Below are 24,572 nucleotides of genomic sequence, written 5' to 3'. Positions count from 1 at the left end.
GAATAACTGAGAGCATAAATCTACCGTCCAATCATCGGACATATGCAAAAAAATCTATTACATAACTATAGTACTTAGAATATATAATTCATTATGAAGAATAAGGTTGTTAACGCTGGCGACGTCATCTAAATGTATCGACTATGATATATCAATTTGATTTATCTTTGCAGTTATCTAATTTTCGTTAATTTAGTCAAATATAAGGCATAGGCCTTCTGCAACATATAATTCAATATGTGGCTTTTGTAGATGAAGATTTTGTCAAACTCTCAAGGAAATGCGTAGAGCATCGGTTTATGGAAGATGTACAATTGCATAAAGAGTTATTGAAATGAATAACTTCTTAACATAGATATGTATATGTATTGATTTTCTATATAGAAGTCATCTAAAATATTAGATCTGGTAGCAAAATTCGCAAGCGGCTGTTTCCACGGCCAAAGCCAATACTAGACGTAACTGTCACATCGGTAGTGCATCGATGATCGGCACTACCAGAAAGACTTTTGATTAATGCACAGATATTAAGTTCAATCATGTCGTCCGACGAATATCTACTATTACCTCTAATTAGTATTCGTCGCCATCCTTAGAGGTTGTTTTCAAAAGGTTTCTGATTGCTGAGCGACTGTGTGTGCCGTATTTGATACATTTACGAGGTCGACACAATCCGATTTCAGGCAATGCATCCCTAGAACATTCGGTTGCCCTCTCTGTACGTACCTTCAAATGAGATCCCAGTGCGAATACAGAGCAGAAACGGTTTGAAACTAGGTTCAGGTCGCGTCAGTGCACGCTGTAATAGCCTTTACTCGGCTTATTTGTTTTTTTTTTTTGTTGAGATGAATTCGACCAACAGCAAGGTCTCCCGTTACCCATCCGTTCTCGCAATCTAGGCTGATTAGTTGAACCTATTTCTAACTTAGGCACGTAATCTTAAACTATTAAACTGCAAGATAAGGCTATGTTTCAGGAATGTGTTCGGAAACTTCAGTTATATGATGAGGACGGCGAATATGCATTCACAGTGCACGTACGACTTCAACAGACACTTATCTTGCAAGTGCAAAATGTTATCTTGCCATCTAAATATTAAAAGACTTGCCGTCCCTGTCAAAGCTGCAGGAACTGCAATGGCCTCTGGCATCCTAGAGAAAATGGCCTCGGTACTACGAATATCATCCCACGTTTCAGCTGTATTACTGTCCCGTTGCCTTGACGGAATTTAAGTATTACTTTATGTACTTATCCTCTATTTTGCGTCATTGCCTGTTTACAGAACAGAAACAAGTTTGATGAGAAGCCCGTTTACCGGGCGCCGTTCCGGCTCTTTTCAACCCAATGATTTTCTTCCTTCCAAGGATTTTTGTCCTTCGCCGAGACCCTCAGTGTAACGTCAGGTACTCTCTCTCGACTTACGCTCAACTTTGTGCAGTTTCGCCTTCGAATGCGGATGGCGCGACAATTGACTAAATGTATTTCAACATTAGTCATGTAAGCTTGTGTCTCTCTGACAGGGCTTGTGTGCTTTGATAAGTTGATAAGTTCTGTGTGCATTTTCATAGATATACATAGATCTGTAGAGTTGTGATTCTCGTCAACATTCATTTGCTATCGTTGACATGAAGTCTGGTGCCATGTGGCTGTGTCGTGCGATTTGTCCTGCTCATAAAATGAGAACTGTTGTTAAGGCCTGTACTACTGTTCCTAAATTAACTTGCGATGAGCAATATGGCTACCTACGCTGCTGCGGCATTTCGCCAGTTAGCCGTCCTTATGCAGGCCAAGAAGGCGCTGGGTCCTACTTTATCTAATCGGCTGCATAAAAAAAAATTGGTATTTTCGTTTTGGAACTCGTTTGATAACATATTCACGTGATGCTTTCGTCAGAACAAGCCTCTCCTTTGGGAGTCTGCATGAAGTACTAAACGCTGTTGAGTTTTTGTGAAAGAAAGACTTTACGAGATAGAACTCCTATTTATTAAGGTCAATTCTCTATAGAGAATTGTTAGTCCATAGCCTCGGATCATCTTGTAAACGTACCTGTCAATGGCGAGTGCTGTATTATATTCATAATATTACATATGTATGGCACATAACATTATACACTTCTGCTCATCATGTTATAACATAACTACTGGTAACTGCAAAGTACAAGCATAACGTATAGCGCGAAATAATAGTTGGCAAGTTTTCCTAATTATCCAGCCAAAAGCTAACATTTCGAAATACAGCAACGTTCATCGTTCAACGTGTGATGACAAATTATCATAATTCCCTGTTGGTGCCGGCCTTACAGAATGAAGCTATCGTCAATACACACAACTTTATTCGACCGCCAGCTTGTTTTGTTTCACCGGTCACTGTATAGACCTCAATTACCCACCTCGGTACATAGACTGAGTGATTAACTCTTATTTTACCGTTGATATATACTTGATTGGAAGCCCCTGTCAGGAAAGACCGGAGAATCAGCTTCCATAAGGCAGCTTCCTTGTCAACGATAAAGCACCTGGTACCCCATCAAACGATGGTATTCGGTCGGCGACAGGCATCGTCGTTACTGGTAGGCTCAGGTCATTAGGTGGAAAAACACGTTGATTGGCTAACAAGCGAAATGAAGAAAAATAACGAATTTCTACCAACTAGTACTCCATCTCTAAGAAGGTGGAAGGAAGTCAGTCAGTGATACTTAAGCTGTCCCAGCGGTTGTAGAGCCTCTACCCCCATAGACATTCATTCACAACTAGATTACCAGGTAAAAAAACAACCAGCTGACGTGACCAGCATTCGTAATAGTGCTTCGATGGTATGTTAATGCTGCAGTATTAACGATACGCGTCTGTCAGCTTCGTTGCTTCCGTATCTCAATATACCTAAGCTAGAATGCATGTATAGCTTTTTCAGCATCTATTTCTAACCTGATGTTGATTTACGAAAAATACTTGCTTTCTATCTTTTCATTCAGGTTTAAAAAATCAACAACCATGAAAATCGCGTAAAATTTTAATATTATTTTTCTTTTTCCATGGGCTAAATAAATACAACATACATCATCGAGATGCGAGAATGCTATGATATCCAAGCAAGAAAATCAATTTTGAGCTCGTTATTTACTAATTAAAAAACAACTGTCATCGTTAGAGTCCATGATTTTCGTAACAATATTGCGAGGCGTTCGAAGCTAATTGCTTGTTTCCCCCATCGTACGGGACAGGGCGTATACTAAATACATGCTAGTTAGTGAATACGTACCAGTGATCGGTAGGAGTAGCCTTCTTGATTGGAAGCGAAGCTGTCCTGAAGACAAAAATGAGTTGAAGTCTACCGCTGTTTCGAGCCCCAAGATTGCGACCTCACTGTCGGCCGTTTCCTACTAGCCTAGCGGGAGATGATTTTCACGCATTAGATGACATAGGTCAACTAATGTCCTTAGTAGTTCTATTGGCTAGATGGTGACAGATGTGAGTGAAGCACAGTTACATCAAATACTAACTTCGTAGGTAGGTAGGTCTGTGTGAGCATTGAAAACTTCAACACGTTTGCTTGGGACATCGCATGGGTATGGGGATGTCATTGAAGCTTGGCTTTCGATCATAGTAAACGGAATAGGTGATGGTATAGCACTCAAATTAGCTTTTCTAAACAAATATTTCTCTTGCTGGGAAAGTGATACAGCAATAGTATGCGTATCTGGCCGAAACAGGCAAAAATAGTCTTTTTGGTACCTGCACGTATCGAACTACGGGTCCTTGCCATTGGAAATATAGTACGAACTTGATTGCGACCTTGTACTTTCAATGGCGTGGTTATCTATGTAAAATTCTAATAATGATTTATGGTGATATGCACACGATGATTCTAACCAATGTACTTAGTATTCTATTATTTATAGATTGGACATGATATTCGACTGCCTATGTATTTGTATAAAATTCCGGTAAAAAAAACTATACGATCTGGGTTCAGCTTTATCGTTTACTCTTTGTGCCTAGCCTTTTTGTACTTTCCAGTAGAGACGAGAGAATCGATGGAGCCAATATCGAAAATGGAGCGGTGCCCATTTAGCGGTCATCATTAGCGCCACTACACGTCGGAAAAAACATCGATGTATCCGTTGAATTCGACTAAAATAAACTGGGGGACGGCAGACGACACCCACTAGCCGAAGTTTGTTTGTTTACACGACGAATACCGACCGAAGTGCGTAGAAAAGTTGCGGCTACACTCAGTATAACCGGGTCTCTCTATTGGAAAATACCTACAAGTCCACGGGTGTAAAGAGGAACGTTTGGTTGGCAACAAATTGACGAGATGCACGTTTTCTGTGTGAACCCATTCAATATATACAATGTTAAATTGGAGCCCAACATCGACGTTAAGTACAAATTGGCTCTAGAGGGCCAAATTATATTTGCAAATCATTTTGAATAGGCAATCATTTTAACGAATAAAAGAACCTTGAAAGGCTCGCACTCGGTGGATCTTTACCCTTCCATTGTATCTGAATGGACGTCGCAAGTCTATTATAAGTAAGATTCATGGCGGAAAACGCGCTACTATTCGGGCAGTATACAGAATACGTGCAGACGGTATTTAGCCAACCAAACTCAGTGTTTACTAGTAACCTAGACGTTTCGAACGTAGTAAGCTATATATGATGCCACAATCGTTTCAATAACCAGTTCGACATGAGTGGACAAGGCTGGCTAACGTTTAAAAACGTTAAAATGTTTAAATAATAGGATTTACCTTTTTTTCGGATATAAGCATTGAATGATAGCAATACAGACATATTTTTTGTTATTTTGCAAAATAAAGGTACCTAACGAAAATCTTCTACGAGTCATTCGTAATCAATTTTCAACGAACTGCAATTTCTTCGCTTTGATGTTCGCGCAATATGATGGAGTTCCTTGCACTTTCCTGTTAGTTAACTACTTAAAAAGTTTTGAAAAATTATTGATTAAACGTATATCGATAGATAGATTACTTACACCGCGCAGAGTCGAAGCGTTAGGTTGCCAATCGTGAGGTTGAAAATTGCTCTTGGTTCGAGCTTTGCATTCGGTACGTCCAAACATAGTTTTCTGACTTATGGCCTTGATAATTAAATGAAGCAATAGAAATAGTTATGATGCCCAAGGGTTTTAACCCTAAACCTTACAGTAACGATCAATGTCATCGATGATATTTTTTTAGAAGTTCACGTAGTTAAACGTGGATATCAGGAAAGCTAGTAAAAGCTTAACGGCGTCAAAAGTCTACGTTTCATTATGAAACAGTAACTTCTTTCAAGGATCAACCGTTTCGACTGAGCATGAATCGATGGATAGGTATACAAGAGGCATCGATTAGTCTAGTGGTAAGCTAACGTCGATTCTGTAATCCGTAGGACAAGAAGAATTTAGGTCCGCTATCATCCATTGTAAGCCTCAGTAAAAAAGATAGCGGATCGGCTCGAGTGCCGTTGACGTTCTCTGAACTTAAGAGTTCTGCCTAAATGAAGCCATTCACAATATTCAACCAATTATAACTGTTTCATACTGTTACAAAACAAGAGGAAGACTGGTTAACCAGTTATGTCTACGTAAGTTGTGGTATTCCGTTACAAAGTACTGTCATTCGATACGTAAGTACGGTAACGACTTCGGAGACTGAAAATGTTCATATTGGCCAAACTGGTTACTATGATGAGGTGAATTGATGTTTAAACGTTTTAATCGTTTAAAAAATTACTGAAGCTGCAATAAACAACGTCCTCGGCAACGTAAAAGACGAAGGTTGATGTAGATGCGTAACATATTGATATTGTTTCAATCTTTAACCTAGGTTGCTATCAATTATTAACGCAAATATTCCATAAATTCTGAGATACGTGAGACCCGAGATGGCGGAGGGATATGGGAAACCCCTTGAATGGATCTCTTGGGGTCTCTGAGGTAGTACTGCAAGTGCCGTTGCCATGTGTTTACGAAACAGACATTGAAATCACCTATTTTTCTTACCATTGACAAGTTATTATAGGGACGTGAAATCAGCGTGTGCAACGTTTTCCCTCCGATGTGATGAAACTTATTGTATATAGCTTTCGTACTGCGTAATATAAGTTTTTCGATGATACGGCTCGTTGCTTTCACTATAGCTATTGGATTTTTTTTTGTAACGATCAATAAGTACTTCGAACTACGTCTTCTTTATTTAGAGAGAGCGGTAAACAGCTATACAATCTTTATAAGTATATATATAAACTATACAAGATAATCATAACGGTTTCTGTTACTAACGACATATGATTAGTTATCTTAGTCGGTACGGTCCACCACTTACTCGAGAGGTTAAACGCATTAAACACAGTTAGGCAGACATTACGTTAGTTATATTTTAGGTATTTTTCTAATTTTTCTTGCAATTGTCTAATACAGGACATTACCTGAATTTATCCGGTACCGTGTACTGGTGTCGCTTGTATAGTTACATTCTACCTGGAAGCTTAACGAATATTTTTACAACTCTTACCTGTTTTTTGCCCCGATATCTCTAAGCGTTAGTCAGCTCTCACCTTGAGAATCCATACATCTTAACATGTGTTTTCAATGGACTGCATTTAAATAAATTACATATATGGCTTTGGTTTGATAACCCGCTCCTCCAACGAAAGGCTAACATTTACAATAATTTTTCTCACATTTATAAATACATTCTATTTCGCATATGTTAAAAGAGAAATCCATATACCCGCAGTATCTTTATATAACCTTTACCTTTAGAATGCCAGTTCCTCTTTGGCGTGGCAAATTGATCATTCTCTTCGCTAAGAGCCATTTAACTTAAAGCTAAAAAAGCAAATCTGACCTAACAAAAAAACTACCCACATGGAGCTCGTGCCACGTCTGTATAAGTCATAGAGGGAAGAAATATAAATGAATGCAACAAAAAAATAGCTTGGTCACAGGGCACACCTATTTGATTCTTCAGTCCATTGTACGGTAATTATTAATAAGTTAAGTATAATAAGTTATTCAAAATACGGCGTAGCATACGTATGTACTCGTTTTAACGCACTTTCTAAGTTCTTAATCTACAAATGTTTCAAATCTTACGTTCAGAATTCCCTGTAGTTAAGCATTCCGTTGGATAGCTGGCTCCAAGCATAAAACGAGCCGTGTACGTCCGCCTACACACCTTTGATTTTTTAAAATGTCTGAAAAATTCCATTTACGAACTACTTGGTTCGCCCTGGCACATTTTCCCAAATGGCCCAGGTAAGGAACTAGACTACCATTAGGCTCAAGGGGCAATCATCTTCACTGTTGTTGAGATTTCCGGGAAAAAGAGCAACTACCCGGTAACCGCCATCCTCCGCCGGGACTAACTGTAATGCTTGGAAAATTACTTGAAATCTAAATCACTTTATATGTGCCTAGGTCTACTACGCAAGATTACGTAGTGAATAGTGTAGTAAAGCTTGCTTGCGGCACATGTAATGGCTTGGTTCGAATCTGAGCGTGGACACACGGCTTCTAATGATAATGACTGGGAGCCAGCCGTCTGTCTGACGGAATGCCCAATGGCGGTACCGGACGTAAAACTCGAACCACCACTCGAAGTTAGTAGGCAAAAACCGTTACGGGAAAAATAGATTTTTAACTAAATGTCAATATTGTTACTTTCATTTTTCTGCTGCAGCGTCGCAAGATCGGGGTCTGGAGACCTGTACTCTGCGCTTCGTCCGTTGGCCTGTGGCCAAAACGGCCTGCGGCCAGCGTCGTCGGAGCGAAGTGACGGCCACCATGGAGATCGCGTGCTGCCTCAATCAAGAGGCTAAATTACAGCGCAAAGTCAATGATGAAATCGAAAAGCAGCTCACGCGTGAGAAGACCGACTTAAGCAAGTAAGTTATTTTATTTTTCGCCGCTTGTGGAAATGGCGCTATAGCAGAGGCATGAAAAATCTACTTAGTAGTGTTTCTTTGCCCAAAAAGGAATTAAGAGGAACAGGGCATCAAGTTCGTGAAGAGGTAATTTATACAAAACTATTAGAGCTCGTATTACAATCGTAAATTAATAATTTCGTAGGTGCTCTCTGCGACGAACGACTGTTTTGCAAACTTAAATTGGGCTGTAAGAAGTCCCTCAAAGGGTATTCAGGGGTGTCATCTTTGCCAAAATTGTATCCATAGGGACAACTATAATAGTAGAGACATATACGTTTATAAGACATATAAAGTAACGCATTGTTCTTTCTAAAAATAAAGATCTATCTAAAAACTTTTTATTTATTCATCAAGATTTCAAGCTCAACGCTCTATAGCCGTAGAAATCCAATGGCGAGATTCAACATCCCAGCGATTTTATTTCTATCATGCGTAATTCCAAATTACTATCAAAAGTGGATATCTTTGTAAATATTGCAATATATGCAAATTGCAAATATTTCTAGGATTTGTAAAAGTTATGTTTTACGCTGACTAGCGTTACCAACCATTTTTTCTGATCGGCAGCAAATTCCATATATCGTCTAAGTAAAGAGGTTCTTATCGAGATTCGTACTGAGGATCATTTGCCGGTAGCGTAACTCGAAAACGCACTTTAGGAAAGGTCCGATAAAATTTCGTAAAGTCACGCATTATCAGCAACTCAAGGTAATGTATAACACATAACATAAAGATGATCAATGACCCGAGTCATCCGTGCGAAGATCATGCGCTGAATACGAATTCTGTCAAAAAGCTATTGTAAACAGTAATAGCTGCAACGTGTTACGAGTACCGGAATATATTCTAGATAAGGGTCAGGTTTATTGCCGTACAAGTAGATAGTAAATAAGCAGGTCGCATCGACACTTACACTATATTTAAATAACTCATAGTTAAATCCCACCAAATGACCAGCATTACCGTTCGGCCATTAGCGGCCACCTTCAGTGCCAGCTTTGATGCTTGTCTACAGCTTAGCGGCCTTTTCTGCATTGAGATTATCACAGAGTAACCGTGTTTGTCTCTAGCGATAACTTATTTTTTTTTTGTTTTCGCACCCGCAAACATTTGGCCGGCTGATTCCCATAAACGTGTATCGGGTTCTAAAATTGGCTGGGAGGCATTTTCATTTGATAGGATTTGCTTCTTCAGATCGTTTGGAGCGTTTTTTGTCATCCAAGTCGAAATCTTTATCCCCGAAGTGCTTAAGCTATAATTGGTCTTAGAGGCTACACTATTTCTAATTTTTCGAATCTCTCTTCCACTTTTGTAGGGCAATCTAAGTTGCTACATGCCTCAATCGATCCCAATTGCTCTGTAAAGTAATCCCCGCCAAATTCAATGCGAGTGTCCCACCTGTTCTTTTGTAGTTTTTGCAAAACTTCGGTCATTTAGTTCTAAAAACAGATGTTATTTTTGTCTTTTTTTTTCTTGAATATTCGCAACTATCTCTTTTTTTTTTTGCTTTTTGGTGTTTTTTTTTTCGTTTTGACAATAGCAAAGGTCACAAGGGGCTAAAGTTAGTGAATACCTGGGTTGAGGCTTCTCTTTTTGTGCGCGAAGGTCCCCCTGAGGCCGTTCTTGAATGGTCTGCATTTCTACAAATTGAGATCTTCCTGCACATTTTATGTTGTAGGCTTTCTCATTTCCTCGGGTGCGAGGTCTAACCCTTCTGTAAGCTTCCTGAAGGTAATCTAGCGCGAGTTGAAAGTTTTTGTCCGAACTCGCTGTTTTAAAAAAGGGACACGTCTTTAAGTTTGGGTTCGACTTCCGAGGGTTTCCGGCGTTTTTCAGAAATCGTGTCTACTCTGATAAGTCTATTCAGCGAAATTAACATCCTCAACACGGTTGCTACTCCACACTATAGAGTTTAACTTGTGAAGCCACAAATATTTTCGGGTCCAAATGTCTTCAAGCAAACGTTTTCTGCGACAGTTACGCCGGTAGCTAAAAGATGAACAACTAACCCGTGCCATTCCATCAACGGAGCTAACTTATTCAATATTACATATGGGCACATACCGCCTGACGTACGACGCCACATGCATCGCCTGTTACCTTGAATACGTCACTGTGTACGTAGAAGTCTACCGGCCAAAATTGGGCAAATGATAACAGGCAACTGCTTAAATCAGGCTTCTACTAATCGTTTAAGGCCAAACGAAATATTGTCACTATTTCGTCTAACCGTTGCAAGCGATAACTTTTAGTATTGGACGTCAATTTGTGTAAGACAATAATAAACTCAACAGAATCCGCCCTTAACTACTGAATACTTGCTGGTCACGATGCGATTTCTCAGCATATATTCTAGAGTAGGCCGGTTGATGCAATCACTAGGACTGAAACGTTGATTCGTACTATGCTAAATATATTGTGGAGGTAGCTTGTGACAAAATATCTTTTTTTGTCACCACCTTTTACTATAGATGTCTTATTTCTACTCAGCAAAGCTCCAGTAATGTACAGAGCCCGCCGAACTGGTCTGGGGTAATTCGCAAATGTAAACGCTGATTTCGATTTAGCTTAACTTTTAGTATGCAGATCTAGAAGCCTGACTTTATGGAACTTCAACTCGGAAGTGACCGCTCATTTCCGAACTAGTTTTGTGCCTACTCGAGTTTTTAGGATTAACTACATTGTGCACCATTAGCTGATCAGACTTACCAATCACGATAGCATCATAACTGTTTTTTTTTTCAATTAAATGCAACTATGGTCAATAGTCACACTAACCTCCATTATATTGTCGTAAAATGTATAATATTCTATCGAATATCAAATGAAAGAAATGTATCAAAATCTATAACAGTGTTCGACGGTCGAACGGATAGGATCATCTTTATTGGCAGACTTACATTGAATTATCTCTTTGCTAACCCTATCTTACTAGCAGTTACTTATAACTTTTACTTACAATTTTTTAACTATAATAAATAAACATTATTCTTGTGATCATTCTTTTTGTCAATGCTTACAAACATTGTATGTAATCACTTCGGTATGCGGCAGAACGATGCATAATGCCGTAGCAAAAGGCTGCATTAGAAACGTTTTTATAGTATTTACGTTTCGACAACTTGAACTGGAAGCGAAGTATTGTTTGAATGGCAACGTACTAGCATGCAGAGACAAGTCGATCACGTGGATTGTCCATATGGCAATGTCCGTTGCCTTAATGATGGAGTAGTTGCCCTTGGTTACGTCAGTATATCCTTTCATTATTTTTTTTTTAATTTAGCCCAGATTACAGTATTGCTTTCGACAAGTGGATGTTGTTTGGCTAGCATAGAGATTATCTATAGGCTCAGTATGAGTAGGCCTTATAGATGGACATTATCGAATGTCTATTTGCGTATAGATCTATCCAAATGTAAACATTTGTTTACTCAGGCTTGTATCGAAATTACATTTTTGTAAGCCTTACCCGATTGGTCAAAGCTTTTACTTGACGCGTTTTATTTTATCTCTAGTTATATTATAACTAAACTGATATTCATATTTTTCCCATACTAAGCTAATGAGCTGAATAGAGCTAGTCGCGAAACTATATCTGCAAACGAAGGCGATGCAAGCGTATGTATGGCCTGGCGATGTACGCGACCCATTATTTTGTAACGGAGGCTCCGTTAACAAATATCCAAATATTTTCGCTTAGCAAGAAACCAAATTTTAGTAAAACAACCCAATCTGTACGATCGGGACCTATATAAAATTTGATCTTTAACAATTACACCTTGGACTTTCCTATTCAATAACTACATAAACTACCGTACAAGAAACACCGCGTTGCTTTAAGAAAGATGTGTTATTTTTTGTTAATACCAAAAGTGATACACAGGGCAACAGGATTAAATCCCCATTCGTTCCTTGAATTCAAAAAAGCCCGCTCTGATGCCGACGCTTAGTAAGTTTAAACTATTTTACTTTAAGCATGTATACATATATGCATACACAGTCGGGTCCTTTAGAACAAGAGGCCTGTCCCATCCGATTACTATTCCAGACAATTCTATTTACAGCGCCAACAGCAACGGACCCTACGACGGTGACAGAGATACATCCAAGAAAATTGACGTGTACCCGGGTGATTAGTGGTAATTTTTGGTCATAGACAACACACGTGATTGTTTTGTTCATGTTACCTGGTCGAGCTTATTTCCTAAAATAACTAACTTATGTTATTTATGGTTGAAAATATAATCAGAACAGCTATTAAACTGGTATCAAATCCTATCCCTGCACTGTTTTTCTTACAAATAAACCTTTATCCAGTCTAAGTAAACTCCATCCCTTAAGATCGATCTTAAAAACGTTATCTCTTAAGAAGCATAGTTCTTTATCTATTATCGCGGTTGATTACTTCCATTCCTTAGAATTGCTCCATCAATAAATATATGTATTATTAGCTTATATGTAATATACATTACAGATACTACGCAGCTCCTATTCAAGCTTCGGTCGCCGACATTACTGTGGTCGAAGTACGCGTATATTGATTTCCGTAAACGCTTACCGTTGTTTAGAGAAGCTTTAAAATTAAGTCATTTCGTAGCGCGATTTAATTATCGTTTAGCCATCTATGCAGTTCTTCTCAATGTTGCTGTTGTCATTGAAATATTAGAACAGTTAGTCCAGCGCTTCGGGACTGAAGCCCTGCGAAAAGGAAGGGGCTTAGTCAGGGAGTCGAACATCATAGGCACAAACTTTGTTATTATGAGATTACGCGTCTAGGATATTTGAAAACAACACTTAATTAAACATTTGTTCCATAATCTCTTTGTTGTTTACCGTCTATAGAGCGTATCATTGTCGAATGCAATAGTTAAAGCCAGACCATTGTGCAGGCTGCCTAAAAAATAACGTCGTGGGTCTCTGGGTCGACACTCACTAGTCCAGGCTAAGCGCGTTCAAACGTTCGATATTGAACCTGGCGCTATGACTATGTGGGTCTGTGTACTTTATTGCGGGTCATTTGGTTGCGTCTGCATTTGCACGTCGGACGGAACCTCTAGGCAAATAAAGACTATGGGAAAGCCAAAGTGAACGGTAATGTATCCGCAATGCTAGTCACGGTCGCCTTTCTTTAGCACGACGCTTTCAGCAACTGGAAGACTGCCCATAACCTAAGAAGTCTAAAGTAAGGGCATCACGCAGATTGTGCGACAGTTGTCAGCCAGAGGTTGAAAGCCAGGGTGTAATACGGTGTTGACTATTAGGAAGATCAAATGTTGGGTAACAGACAACGAATTAAGAAGCGCTTCACTAGAAGAACACCATTAGAAAGCAGTTTAAGATCCGGATCTGAAGACTAAGCGCCATGCTGAGGCAATGCTGAAACATACTCTTAAGAATGCCGATGACATCCCGACGGCACGACGTTGCCGTCCTGTTCTTCAGTAGAGAGCTTGTCTCCCTATTGATTCTCTCATAGAAGATAGAAAAAAAAGTTATTTAAAAGAAAAAAAAAATTGTTTAAGAGACGGTATACACGGAAACTGCCTCGAACATTGAGAACATCTATAGCGCATACGAATTTTTACTCACGGTTCCATTCCGATCACACTGCTTATTCTCGGAGAGATAAGAAAAAATCTATACTACCGTTCATATATCCTTTGCGTAAAGACTCAAGCCTCCAAATTATCTGCGTTTGGCCTTTGTTTTCTCTGAGATTGTGATTTTTAATTTGTATTTTTAATGTGTTCATCTATCTTTTATCTTTAGCTTTAAGTTTATCATAAGCTTTTCCAGAGGTTAACTATAGTCCTTTTTTTTCTATTTTTTTATACAAATGACACATTTTGTTTCTTTTCTAGCTGAGTCTTCTAAATCTATATTACAGAGAATCTTATATAAGAGGGTTTGAGTAGAACAATTACATACGAGCACCGCTAGGATAAGGCCTATTTGACGTGAGCCTTCAGCGTAGGCTTCAGTCTAGACGGTTTAGGCTTAGCTTCGCTGAAGCCGCTAATTTACAAATTTTCGATCCTTTTATTACACTTCATTTCGATCCACTCCCGATACTCGTCTTCTAAAGCTACAGGGTGAGAGAGAGCCTCCGGATTAATCAGCCGGGGTACTAAAAACGGTATTGTACCGGAGCTGTTTCAATAAAGTATTGTAATTCTGGTTGATAAAAATGATTGAAAACCAATATAGCCGATTAGGGGCCTGTAACATAATATTTTCTTACCTGCGCCATTCTGCTAAAATGTAGTGAACTACGTATATAGAATATTGAAAAAATAATAATATGCTAAATCCAGTGCATTCTTCTACCTTTACATATAGTGAAAGACGTATCGGGATTGGGTACTATAGGTTGATTCATGTCCATATTTCCATTGGATATGTTTTGATCCGAAAAGTACTTCTTACACAGTATATTTTTTAGCAAAGGTTTATTGCTAGATAAGATGGGCTGTAAAGGTATTCATGGCGGCATGCTAGAACGATTTCGCTTTTATGTGCAGAATTGCGGGGTTAAAGACCATGTCAAAGTCAGCAACGCCATAGAGTAGCCTTAGATGTTACTCAGGCAAGTTGTGTTTATCTATTGGTATAGGTTCTGCTGTAATTGTATCAAGCATAAAGGGAACATACGGAAGATGTATTCCTTAACTGTCAATCATTGTTCGTACAAAATATTATAATAGGTGATAATCAGATGGTTAAGTTTTAAAGAAAACTACAGCTTCGACTAGGACTGAGTAACTACGCTGATGGTACTGGGCTTTCTTCTGTTACTTCTGACAGTTGAACTTGATTCGAATGAACACATAACATAATTAATTAAATCTAAAAAAATCTCAGTAAACAGCATTTTTATGTGTTTTCCACTTATTTGTTTGCTATTATAATTATTTTCAAAGTTTTTTTTTACTTGAACGCATTGTACACTCACGAGTGCAATAGGTGTAATACTTTATCTTATTTGTACAGTTATAACAGCTTAAGCCGAACTCGTAACTAACGTTTATGCACAAAAATGAACTGTAATAATACTATGAGTTGTATGTATTGTATAACATAGTTTGTAATCAATAATATTTGCAATAGCAGCAGGTGAAAGTTCTTCGCAATCCAAACTTTCTCATAGTCTAATGGACTCCATATTAGTTACTGATATTGGTTTACTAGAAAAGCAAATATATCGTGTGGCTTTAAGCCCGAGACATTTCTCCTTAATAAATACATCCAGTAAGACCCACAGCTGCTCGGTGCTCAGTCAAAAATCAAGATACCTAGATTCCGCAATAAAAATCAGATACGACATAAACAATATACTTTCGAGCGACAAATAAATGTTCTAACCAATTTTCCTTTGTTTTTCCTTTTTCTTACTGTCTTTTCTAAGGGAGACGAAGTTCCTGCTGCTGGGTCCCAATGACGTGGGTAAGACGACATTTATGAAACAGATGCGGATTATCGGTACAACAGGCTACGAAAAAGATCTCGGTGAACATGTTTGCCCAGTTTTTATTGATCTCGTTCATGCGATGCAAACTATAGTTCGAGCAATGGACCTACTCGGCATTCCATACAGAAATCCAGCGACGGTCGAGTGTGCGATGGTTGTTTCGTCGGTGCGGGCCTCGGACATCAGCACCGGTATGCAAGACGGTACCTAATGTTTTACCAATATCGGTTCATCGAACGAGCGCTATCACTAACGCTGGCCTGGTCCATCTCACTCACATCGTTTCTTTATACGTCAGTTTCATCCGCCAGATAACGATGATGACCATGTACATATATTTCTTATATGACATACCTGTTCAGCGATTTTTCACATATCGTGCCTGCAAGGACTGCGCACATGATCTGTCCTCCGATTAAGCTGAAGCATAAGACGAATTCAACCAAACGCCGGATCCTTGTGGACCTGGCCTAGTGACAAAAATAGGTCTTCGACGATTTAGTGTACACAATGTATCTTGCTTTGCCTTTGTTCTCATCGGGATAGGCTTTCCTAGATATAGGCACAAAAGTACACACTGTAGCAGGGCCCACGGTTGATTGGAGCTGTCGTAGTGACCTATTGACAGAAGCAATTCCTGTGGTGTCTACTACGAGCCTCCAAACCGCTGAAATTATCCCACTATCGACGAATATGCCTCCGTCTTCAAATGTAGCCACCACTCTCTAAATGGCAACATTACCACTTGTCTCGCGTTTTTCTGGGACATTTCTGAATTTCGTTTTTGAATGGGACGTGCTATAGAATTGGGATAGATATGACTGCGGGATATAATTGTATAGGTGGTTCTACTCGAAGGATGATCAGGACAGACAAATAGGACCTGGTGAACAAAACGTACTTGTGGGCAAAGTGATGGGGGAGATGCAGCACTAAAGCTACATGAGACAGAAGTTGTCAAGAAAATTAAAGGAGATTACCAAAAAACGCAAGGGAGATCAGCGGGAGAGGGGAAAGGGAAAAGTAAAAGGACGGACGAAAAGGATTTAACCTGGAAAGAGGGATAACAGAAGTGGGTTAATTATCATTCTTAATTATTTTGTTCGTGGTTCGTTCGCTGCTTTTTGTTATGAAAGCGAAAGATCCCCTTCGGTTTCTGCTTCTCCCCCTCTACCTTGTTCTATTTTCGGCTTTTTCTCTTCATTTTTTTTGCGTTGCTCAGGTTACTTGTGTCTTCTGTGAATCGCTTTTTTCGTTCCGGCCCCAGCTGTCCTATCTGGATCGTTTCCACATCAGCTGGTGCTGACCCTATCGCCCGTCTTAAATCGTGTTAAATGGACTGCGCGACCTGCTGTCTTCTTTCCATGGTAGTTTGCTTTAACTCTGCGGTTGTCCAGTCGGCTCAGGGTTGTTATTGTCAAAGCACCTAGTTGTTGCTTGCGCCGCCATTTCCTACAAGAACCATTTCAGCAGCTCACTATCATTGCTGGGTTAAGATCGATAGCTGTCGTTAAAGGCGGCGAAATCTTCTGCTACCTTCTAGAGTCTGCGCCTTGCTCGCCATATGCTTTAGCTAGTTAGCAGGTCGCCCTGGAAATACCCCTGGAAATTGCTACAGTCGTGTGAAAACTCAAGAGGGCATCAGGCGAAGCAAATGCACGTACGGTCATCTATGTTCGATGCATCGGTTTCATATAATAACAGATACCCGGTCAATGATTCGATCAATTTGTCGAATCTGCACAATATTACGATCATATTTAAACGGCAATATTTATTGTAATGTTCTAAATCTCATATAGCCCCGACGAGCGTCTCGGGATTCACTTTATAAACCCAAAACGAATGCTTGATTTTTAATAGCTTCCTTACATACATGAAGGGTAATCGTGAACATTTCTCGACGGATGCGCTATTGTAGATTCCCATTTGTACACAAACTTTCGCCCTAAGAAAAAAAATGCAAGAAATAATTCCAGCGTTGTTGGGTCAAACAAATAGGACAGATTTAGTATGACCACTAGAAGAGAACTTTTAGCTTCGATTGGCATGTGTTCTTCTTACTGAGCTTTCTCTTTAACGACTTCGACATCCCTAATGCGCAATGGCAGGTGCTGCCGTCCTCTTGGTATCGCATTGTGTTCAAATCGAACTTATCCAGTTCTGATTAGAAGAAGCTTTTTACGTTGCGAGAAATTAAAGTGCTCGTCCCCGTAATGGTGCAGTGCTAACGTGTTTGTTCTGTCGAACTCAGAGACACGGCATAAATTTAAAAGTCGGCATAGATGCGCTTCGTTTCATGCTGGGGACCAGTCACACAAAGGCGATGCTTAACTGTGCTAGGGGTGATGCAGTAGTACCGCAAGTTAAGCTTGAAACACGTATTCATATTGAAATGTTTGCGATCTCTAACATGTTCTTGGCCACTGCATTAGCGTCTTTCCACCTGAGGCATAAAATGTTGCGTATTAAATACAGACGCGTATTAAATACCCACTCGCTCTAAATCATACCACCAGGAAACGTAAAAAGGTCCCCAAAGATGACGCAAGCTTACCCCATAATGCATGGCAGCATTAGAAAAGTGGAGCCCAGGGATAATCACTTCGAATAATTTTAATTTATTCGGCATCCCTACTAAACTCCATGATCAAAAGGCTTCTGCTACTCTTCAGTGTTTCGTCTGCATCGACGGCGAATTATACCGTATACATTTGAATTAAACTGAAATCGAAAATAAGTGATCCTACTTAAGATGCTGTTCCGAAAAGAGATTAGGAAGATTAATTTAGCTTTTTCAAAAGCGGTTAATCAGTAAACTATGTTCGCTACTAAGCGGTGACCGCGTTGAGAAACCAGGAACGAAGCTATAGCACTATATATTATATATATATATAATATGACGTACTAAATGCTTCGAGATTCCGTTAGTGCCATTTGGCCCTCTATCAGACACCTGGCTTCCAGCACGAAATGAAGTGTGTATACGCTAGGTTCGAACCTAGATCATGACGTGTCCTAAACATTAGCAAACAATTATGTTTCCCCTAAAGCTATCACATATGACACTGTGACAATGCCAATATGAATTAAGCACAGCAAACGGTTTGCAGACAACGCTGTCCATTGCTGAGGGTCAGTAATGTTTAAAGTTATATATTTTCAAACAGGGGATTGAGTTCGAGCGTGCCGGTGATAGCGAATTGATCAACGAGGTCACTTTCCAAAGTCCTGGCGGAGAGACAATGCATTCTGTGATGAAAAAACCATGCATCTGGAGCAGTGTCCAACGGCTTAGGGAGTCAATGTGAAAGACAAAAAATCCTTGTTCCAAAATGAGTTCGGGACTGGTGCAGTGTTGATTTTTAATTGAACAAAGTTGGCTACGCGCTCTATTTGACACTAAAATACTCGTGTGTAATTTATTTCAGCCTTACCGATGAACCTGGTAGAAGCGCTTCGCCGACTCTGGGACGACCCCGGAATTAAGGAGTGCTACAAACGCCGTATCGAGTACGGCTTAGGTGAAGGAGCCCAGCACTTTGTCAAGAACATAACCCGCATTACAACGTCCGGTTACGTGCCTAGCCAAGAGGATTACCTTTGTATCAAAACACCATCCAAATGTACGGACTTTGTTATTCTACCATGCCTTTTCAGCGTTGAATTGTCTATAAATAGAGTCAGCTCGATATCGTCCAGCTCTAACACTTGTATACTGTACATTTGTGGTTGTGCGCATTAATATTTGTGGTAGTCTCAACAAGACTTCAGAGGTGAAAGTGGTGAAATATTCCGGACACCCGAAGGTCACCTCAGTATAACTCTATTTTTTCTATTTCATATCTTAGATATCAGCGAATATAATATGATGCTTGATGACGAGTTCCCCTTGCGCTTCGTCGATGTCGGCGAGCAGAAATCGGAAACGAAGAAGTGGATTCATTGTTTCGAGGACGTCGGCGGCGTCATCTTTATGGTGTCGTTATCCGATTATGACAACGAGGCGAAGATGCTCGAGTCACAGAAACTATTTCAGTTAATTGCTCGTTCGAATTGGTTTACTGAATCGCATATACTGCTGTTGCTCAACAAAAAGGATGTCATGGAGGAGAAAGTGAAACACGGTATGCCCTTTAGCGACATTTACAAAGATTTTCACGGTGTAAACAGCGATGTACGCTCCTGTCGCGAATATATGCGCAGAATGTTCGCCCAGCTCGAGCCGGATCGCCCGGTCTACTTTTTCTTTACGAATGCGACCGACACCGAGGATATTAGATATGTTCTACCCACGTTGCGAGAGATAGCCAGCGCAAAGACGGGCACCCGAAATCGCGAGGTGTCAGATGCCGCTACGTCCACGTCGGCGATGGCTGCTGTTGCGGCGGCCATGAACGGCGTGTCCACGGCGGCAGCTGTGGGAGCGATCGCGTCGCCAGGACGAGCACTGGTCTGTCCCACAGGGTCAGCCACCAATACGGCAGCTCTCGTACACCCCCTGGACAATCACGATGAGCACGATCCACTACCGTCGACCCGACCTCCTCAACTCCATCAGCTGCCGCCCACGGCCATCGTACCGTTAGAATCGCCACTAATTTCATTAATAAGCCCTCATCATCCGAAATCTGGTAATATTGCCAGCGTCAGTGTTAACCATCCGTATCCGCCCCAACACTTGCCTATGACGACTGATCCTGCTGCTGGCCGGCTTCACGCCCATCTGCAAGATCATCGTCATGTCAGCTCACAGCAGCAGAATCACAGCCATCATCATCAGAATCGGTATTACCATCGTCACAATAATCAGAACCATCAAAACCAAGTGGAGGATATCGGCAACAATCCGTATGCGCAGCATTATTCGATAGCCACTACACCGCCCCCGATGCTACTGCAGAACCGGTTTCACCCACACCCCAGCAGTAATAAACATAAACACGAACATCAGAAGCATCATCATCATATACACCAGCATACAAACAATCACATACATCGACATTAAGTTAAGTGAAAAAGGAACTAACAGAGATCTATAGTACGCCAGTAAATGGCCATAGCTTGAAATTGTAATCCGATTAATATCCAAATAAATTTTATTGCTACTGAGAACCAATGATCAATTAGACCATTGCTATCGATATGGTGTTTTGTGTTCGTTGAGAAAAGTATAGCGTACTCAAAGATAGGGCGTGAAGGTGTTCGTCTAAAATTATGCTGATAACTTGAATAAATACTAACAATAACATAAACAATAATCATGATCTAGTTTAAACAAGACTTTTCTTGTCTCGTAAGCGAAAAAGTCAAAAAAAAAAGCCAATACTATCAAATGTACGCTGCTGAACATCATCACAGTCTTCGCTGTAACATACTGACATATCACAAACGTATTGGTGCGCGACAAATTACAGATACGGATGCCCGCAAACCCATTCTCGTGGAACAGAGCTGATAAATTGTACGGCCAATGGTGATATAGACCAATTATGTTGTTGCCAATGTGCAGCTAGTATATCTTGATTATTAGATGAAGTTGATTGCCCATAAAAAAAATAGCAAGTAGCCCGTCAAGACATGACGCTATGGGGAGATAGTTCAAAAGCCGGCTGACAGCCACAATAATGAAACTAGCCAGACACCTATAGCCCGATCATTATCATCATCCGATCTTTTTTTCAGTGTAAGCCCATAAGACCACAACACGCCCATTCTATTCTGCCTGTGTGTAGTCAACTTCGCTGCAACCCCCGATTTTTACTGCTAAACCCCCGTAGACATGAAATGATCATGATGGCTTATTAACTATTGCTGGCAGATTTCAGTTATAATTGCTACTAGCTATTAACATACATTATTATAACTATACCTATATATACCTCGGCAAAAACTCTTTGTGACGACACGATCTGATTAATATACCGATAACAGTGTTCTTCACGACTGATAATGCTCATGCAACTAACAATAATTGAATTATAGATCCGATATATCATAAGAGGGACATTTAAGAGATGAGAAACAACCGTACAGTTTACTACAGATTTCAGTCTTGAGGATTTCTGTTAACTGCGAGTCGTCTGACTCGGTGAAGCTCACGTACGCAATTTTTCTCTAACGCACATCCACTCGCTCATGTGTAATGATGGTGAAAAGTGATTATAGGGATTTCAAATAACTTAATCCTTACGACAACTTACAGTTACTGTTAGATAGGTCCTAGATATCTCGTTTATCTATAGCTACGCCTTATTGCGTAGTTGTTTTCATAGTAGAGAGAATACAGTGTCTAGAATGCAGGACATCTTTATTCTTAAAAAAGATTTGCGCCTTTTGAAAAACTCTCATCAATCGGGAATAAACCCGGTTCGGTGTCAGGCTAGCGATCTCGCAAAATAAAGCTACACTTACGCAACCGGATAACGCTCCGGCCTCAGCGGGCCACTGCGCACAGAATCACGTGCTAAAGTGGACGAGTAGTACAAGATAAACTGGTAATGCACATACAGCCCTGTAAATTTTGCGACTAAATCTAGTGGGAAATGGTGCTGCCCCTTAGGGGTCGGACCAGTGAACATAGGTAAATCAAATAGGAAGCGCCTTACGTGACAACTCAAGCCCAGTCGACGAATAGTTGACAAATAGAATCGGCCAAGTACAGAAACCGTTGGGCTTCTATTCACCGAGACGAGCTTTTTGGAACCGGAAGATCCTCTAATGAGATACGCCTGCTAACGTCCGTGTATCTCAGTTGTTAAGGCTGTTAAAATTAGTAGAACTATGTAGCGCGATGGCCTTTCAATAGGCAAATGAATGAAATTGATTTGATTTAGGTAGTATAGGCTAGATTTACAATGAGATCAAATTCAGTTTCAACGAAAGTGTAGACGATGCAACGTTTTATTTCCCTATTATTACAGATGACTCATACCTCACCTAGCTAAGGTGCGCCGTTCCAAAATTGATGGGGGCAATTACCACATGTAGCATCAATGGGCTCTTGTGGTAACGACTAGTGGTGCACAGACTGAGAGTAAAAAAGAAAACTGCAATAATAGTCCAATTCAGTCATGATCCATTCAAATCGATCGAGACCGGTGGCTCAGATCATCATTATAGCAATGGGAGATTCCAAACTGGTCTATCGAGGCCCTATTTAATTATATCTTCTATATACCATATTCTTTTATATATCAACAGGTTACGAGGTTGGACCTTTTTTGACGAAGCGCAGTGAACTATTCGAAATTACATATATGATGATCAATCATAGCTGTTTAAGTTATTGCATTGCATAAACGTGCTTACTTGGGTCATACAAAATGCCTCAAAAGAAACAACACATCTGAACTGTACAGCACACCCTATGTACTTAAAGTGGTAGCAATACCATTAATAACAATGTACATAGTACCATTTCCGTATGTAATTCAGCTGACTTAATGTACATTGTAAAATAATGTTCCATCTCATAACAAATACTGGACACAAGTTGGCAGAACTGAAAGACAAATAGATATGTTAACATACACCATTTATCTACTCGTCACTCATGTATTGTCGCCACATGCCAACCTAAATTTCCAACGCAACAAGGAACAGGGTCTTTAAAGGTCCTTAAAAGTTCTAAACTAGGGGACATTAAAATAGGGGACCTCAAAGGCTCTAAACAAGCTAACGAATACTGTTGGCAAACGTACTGCTGAGCGTGAGCATTGGGACAACAGTGATCGTAGAACTCAAATTTATGTCGCTCAGAAGCACCAGAGCAGACGAGAACCAAGACGTTCCATGCCATGTTGTTTAAAGCAGAGAGATACGTACGCCTCTAGTAAATACAACAAATATCGACGATAAAAACTATGGGGGCATCACAAGAATTACAAAGAGGGAACCACACTCAATAGGCTAGCTTTAATTCAATGGTTATTTTCTACATTTAATGCAATTCGGCTGGTAGTTGTTGTCGTCTAAAACTTTAGAAAGTACATAATTTGCGAAAATACGAAATTTCTAGCATTCAAAATATACCGAGATTTATATGACAAAAATATCACGACTGCCGGTATTACACAGGGTCCTATACCTTAAAAAATGAACAAATCAAAACGTCAAAGATCCTAGCCGGAACAGAAGGACTCGCTTAATTTCGCATCTCGTTATACCTGACAAGTCGCTGATAGATCAGGCAGTGAAATATGTTATGCAGTTCGAATACCATAAAAATATAGATAAATTTATTAGCTAAGAATGTAAAACGTACAAGAAGCACCAATTGTGATCGCTTCATACCGCTGTGAATTCTGATGTTGACCAGGCGGATCAGCGCTAAAAAAGAAATTATCAGAGAGATAGAAACAAAAACTTAATCGAAGCTCATCTCATTAAATACACAAGTAATAGAACTTATTCGCTATAGAAATGAAGGGAGTAAGTAGTCCTTAAGCCCCTAATACTGTTTGTTGTTGTTGTTGTTGTTGTTGTTGTTTACCCATTGCGGAAAAATTGGTGCGAGGCCTCCACCGCCAGGGATTACGGGCGGCATCACCCCGGGGTCCGTATAACTAATCTTAATTTAGCTTCCCTCTCAACTCTTTCGCTAGGGGCTTGTATAATGAATTGTACAAGTCCTTAGCGAAAATAGGCAACAACGTGAGAACTCTTTGTTTTTTCTCAATGGCAGACATTTTCTATTACGGCTATTCACAACAGTCACTTTACTGTATATAGAACACGATGGCGGCCGATGGCCGCCGTACCAGTCGAAGCATGTGGTGAGATCTGCATGAAATAAGCTGCTATGAAAGACGTATTTAAGAAGAGAGTTAATTGATTCAATTAACAGGGTGTGATATATTAGAAGGAAGCTAATGTTCTGGGTTAAATAGAAATAAACCAGTAGAGCGTGAGGGAGGCGTTCGGAGGCTCAGGAGTTGGGTCAATTAAGAGCGAAAGTAATGTTTACAATTGACTGTGCACTCTCATTCGTCAACTCCTATTTAGTCTTGAACAAATAAAACAGTCGCGTATTTTAGGGAAATCGATAAACAACAGGTGGCGGGCCTTAGCTTATACAACAATTATAATGATATTTATGTATGAATAAAATACTTATATTCCACATTTATCGGCCACTAATTTTGTAATATATACACCAAGTTA

General features: G+C 40.0%; 1 protein-coding gene across 11 annotated transcripts in view; it reads left to right on the top strand.

The window, feature by feature from the left end:
• LOC111249326 (guanine nucleotide-binding protein subunit alpha-11-like) overlaps positions 1-23,855 on the top strand; it is a 55,893-nt gene extending 32,038 nt beyond the window's left edge. For 10 of the 11 annotated variants that reach the window (XM_086989031.1, XM_086989032.1, XM_022803043.2 and 7 more), the window contains 4 exons: positions 7,693-7,897; positions 15,345-15,598; positions 18,839-19,033; positions 19,259-23,855. In XM_086989031.1, coding sequence (XP_086845157.1) covers positions 7,693-7,897; positions 15,345-15,598; positions 18,839-19,033; positions 19,259-20,415 — 1,811 coding nt within the window. In that variant the 3' untranslated portion in view covers positions 20,416-23,855. Of the gene's footprint in view, positions 1-7,692; positions 7,898-8,506; positions 8,648-15,344; positions 15,599-18,838; positions 19,034-19,258 lie in introns of those variants that run through there. The other variant, XM_022803046.2, reaches the window with a different exon arrangement.
• Positions 23,856-24,572: the final 717 nt, after the last annotated feature.

This window comes from Varroa destructor, unplaced genomic scaffold (assembly GCF_002443255.2).
Source record: "Varroa destructor unplaced genomic scaffold, Vdes_3.0 BEIS01000004.1, whole genome shotgun sequence".
NCBI lineage: Eukaryota > Metazoa > Arthropoda > Arachnida > Mesostigmata > Varroidae > Varroa > Varroa destructor.
This window is presented reverse-complemented; position numbering and strand designations above follow the sequence as displayed.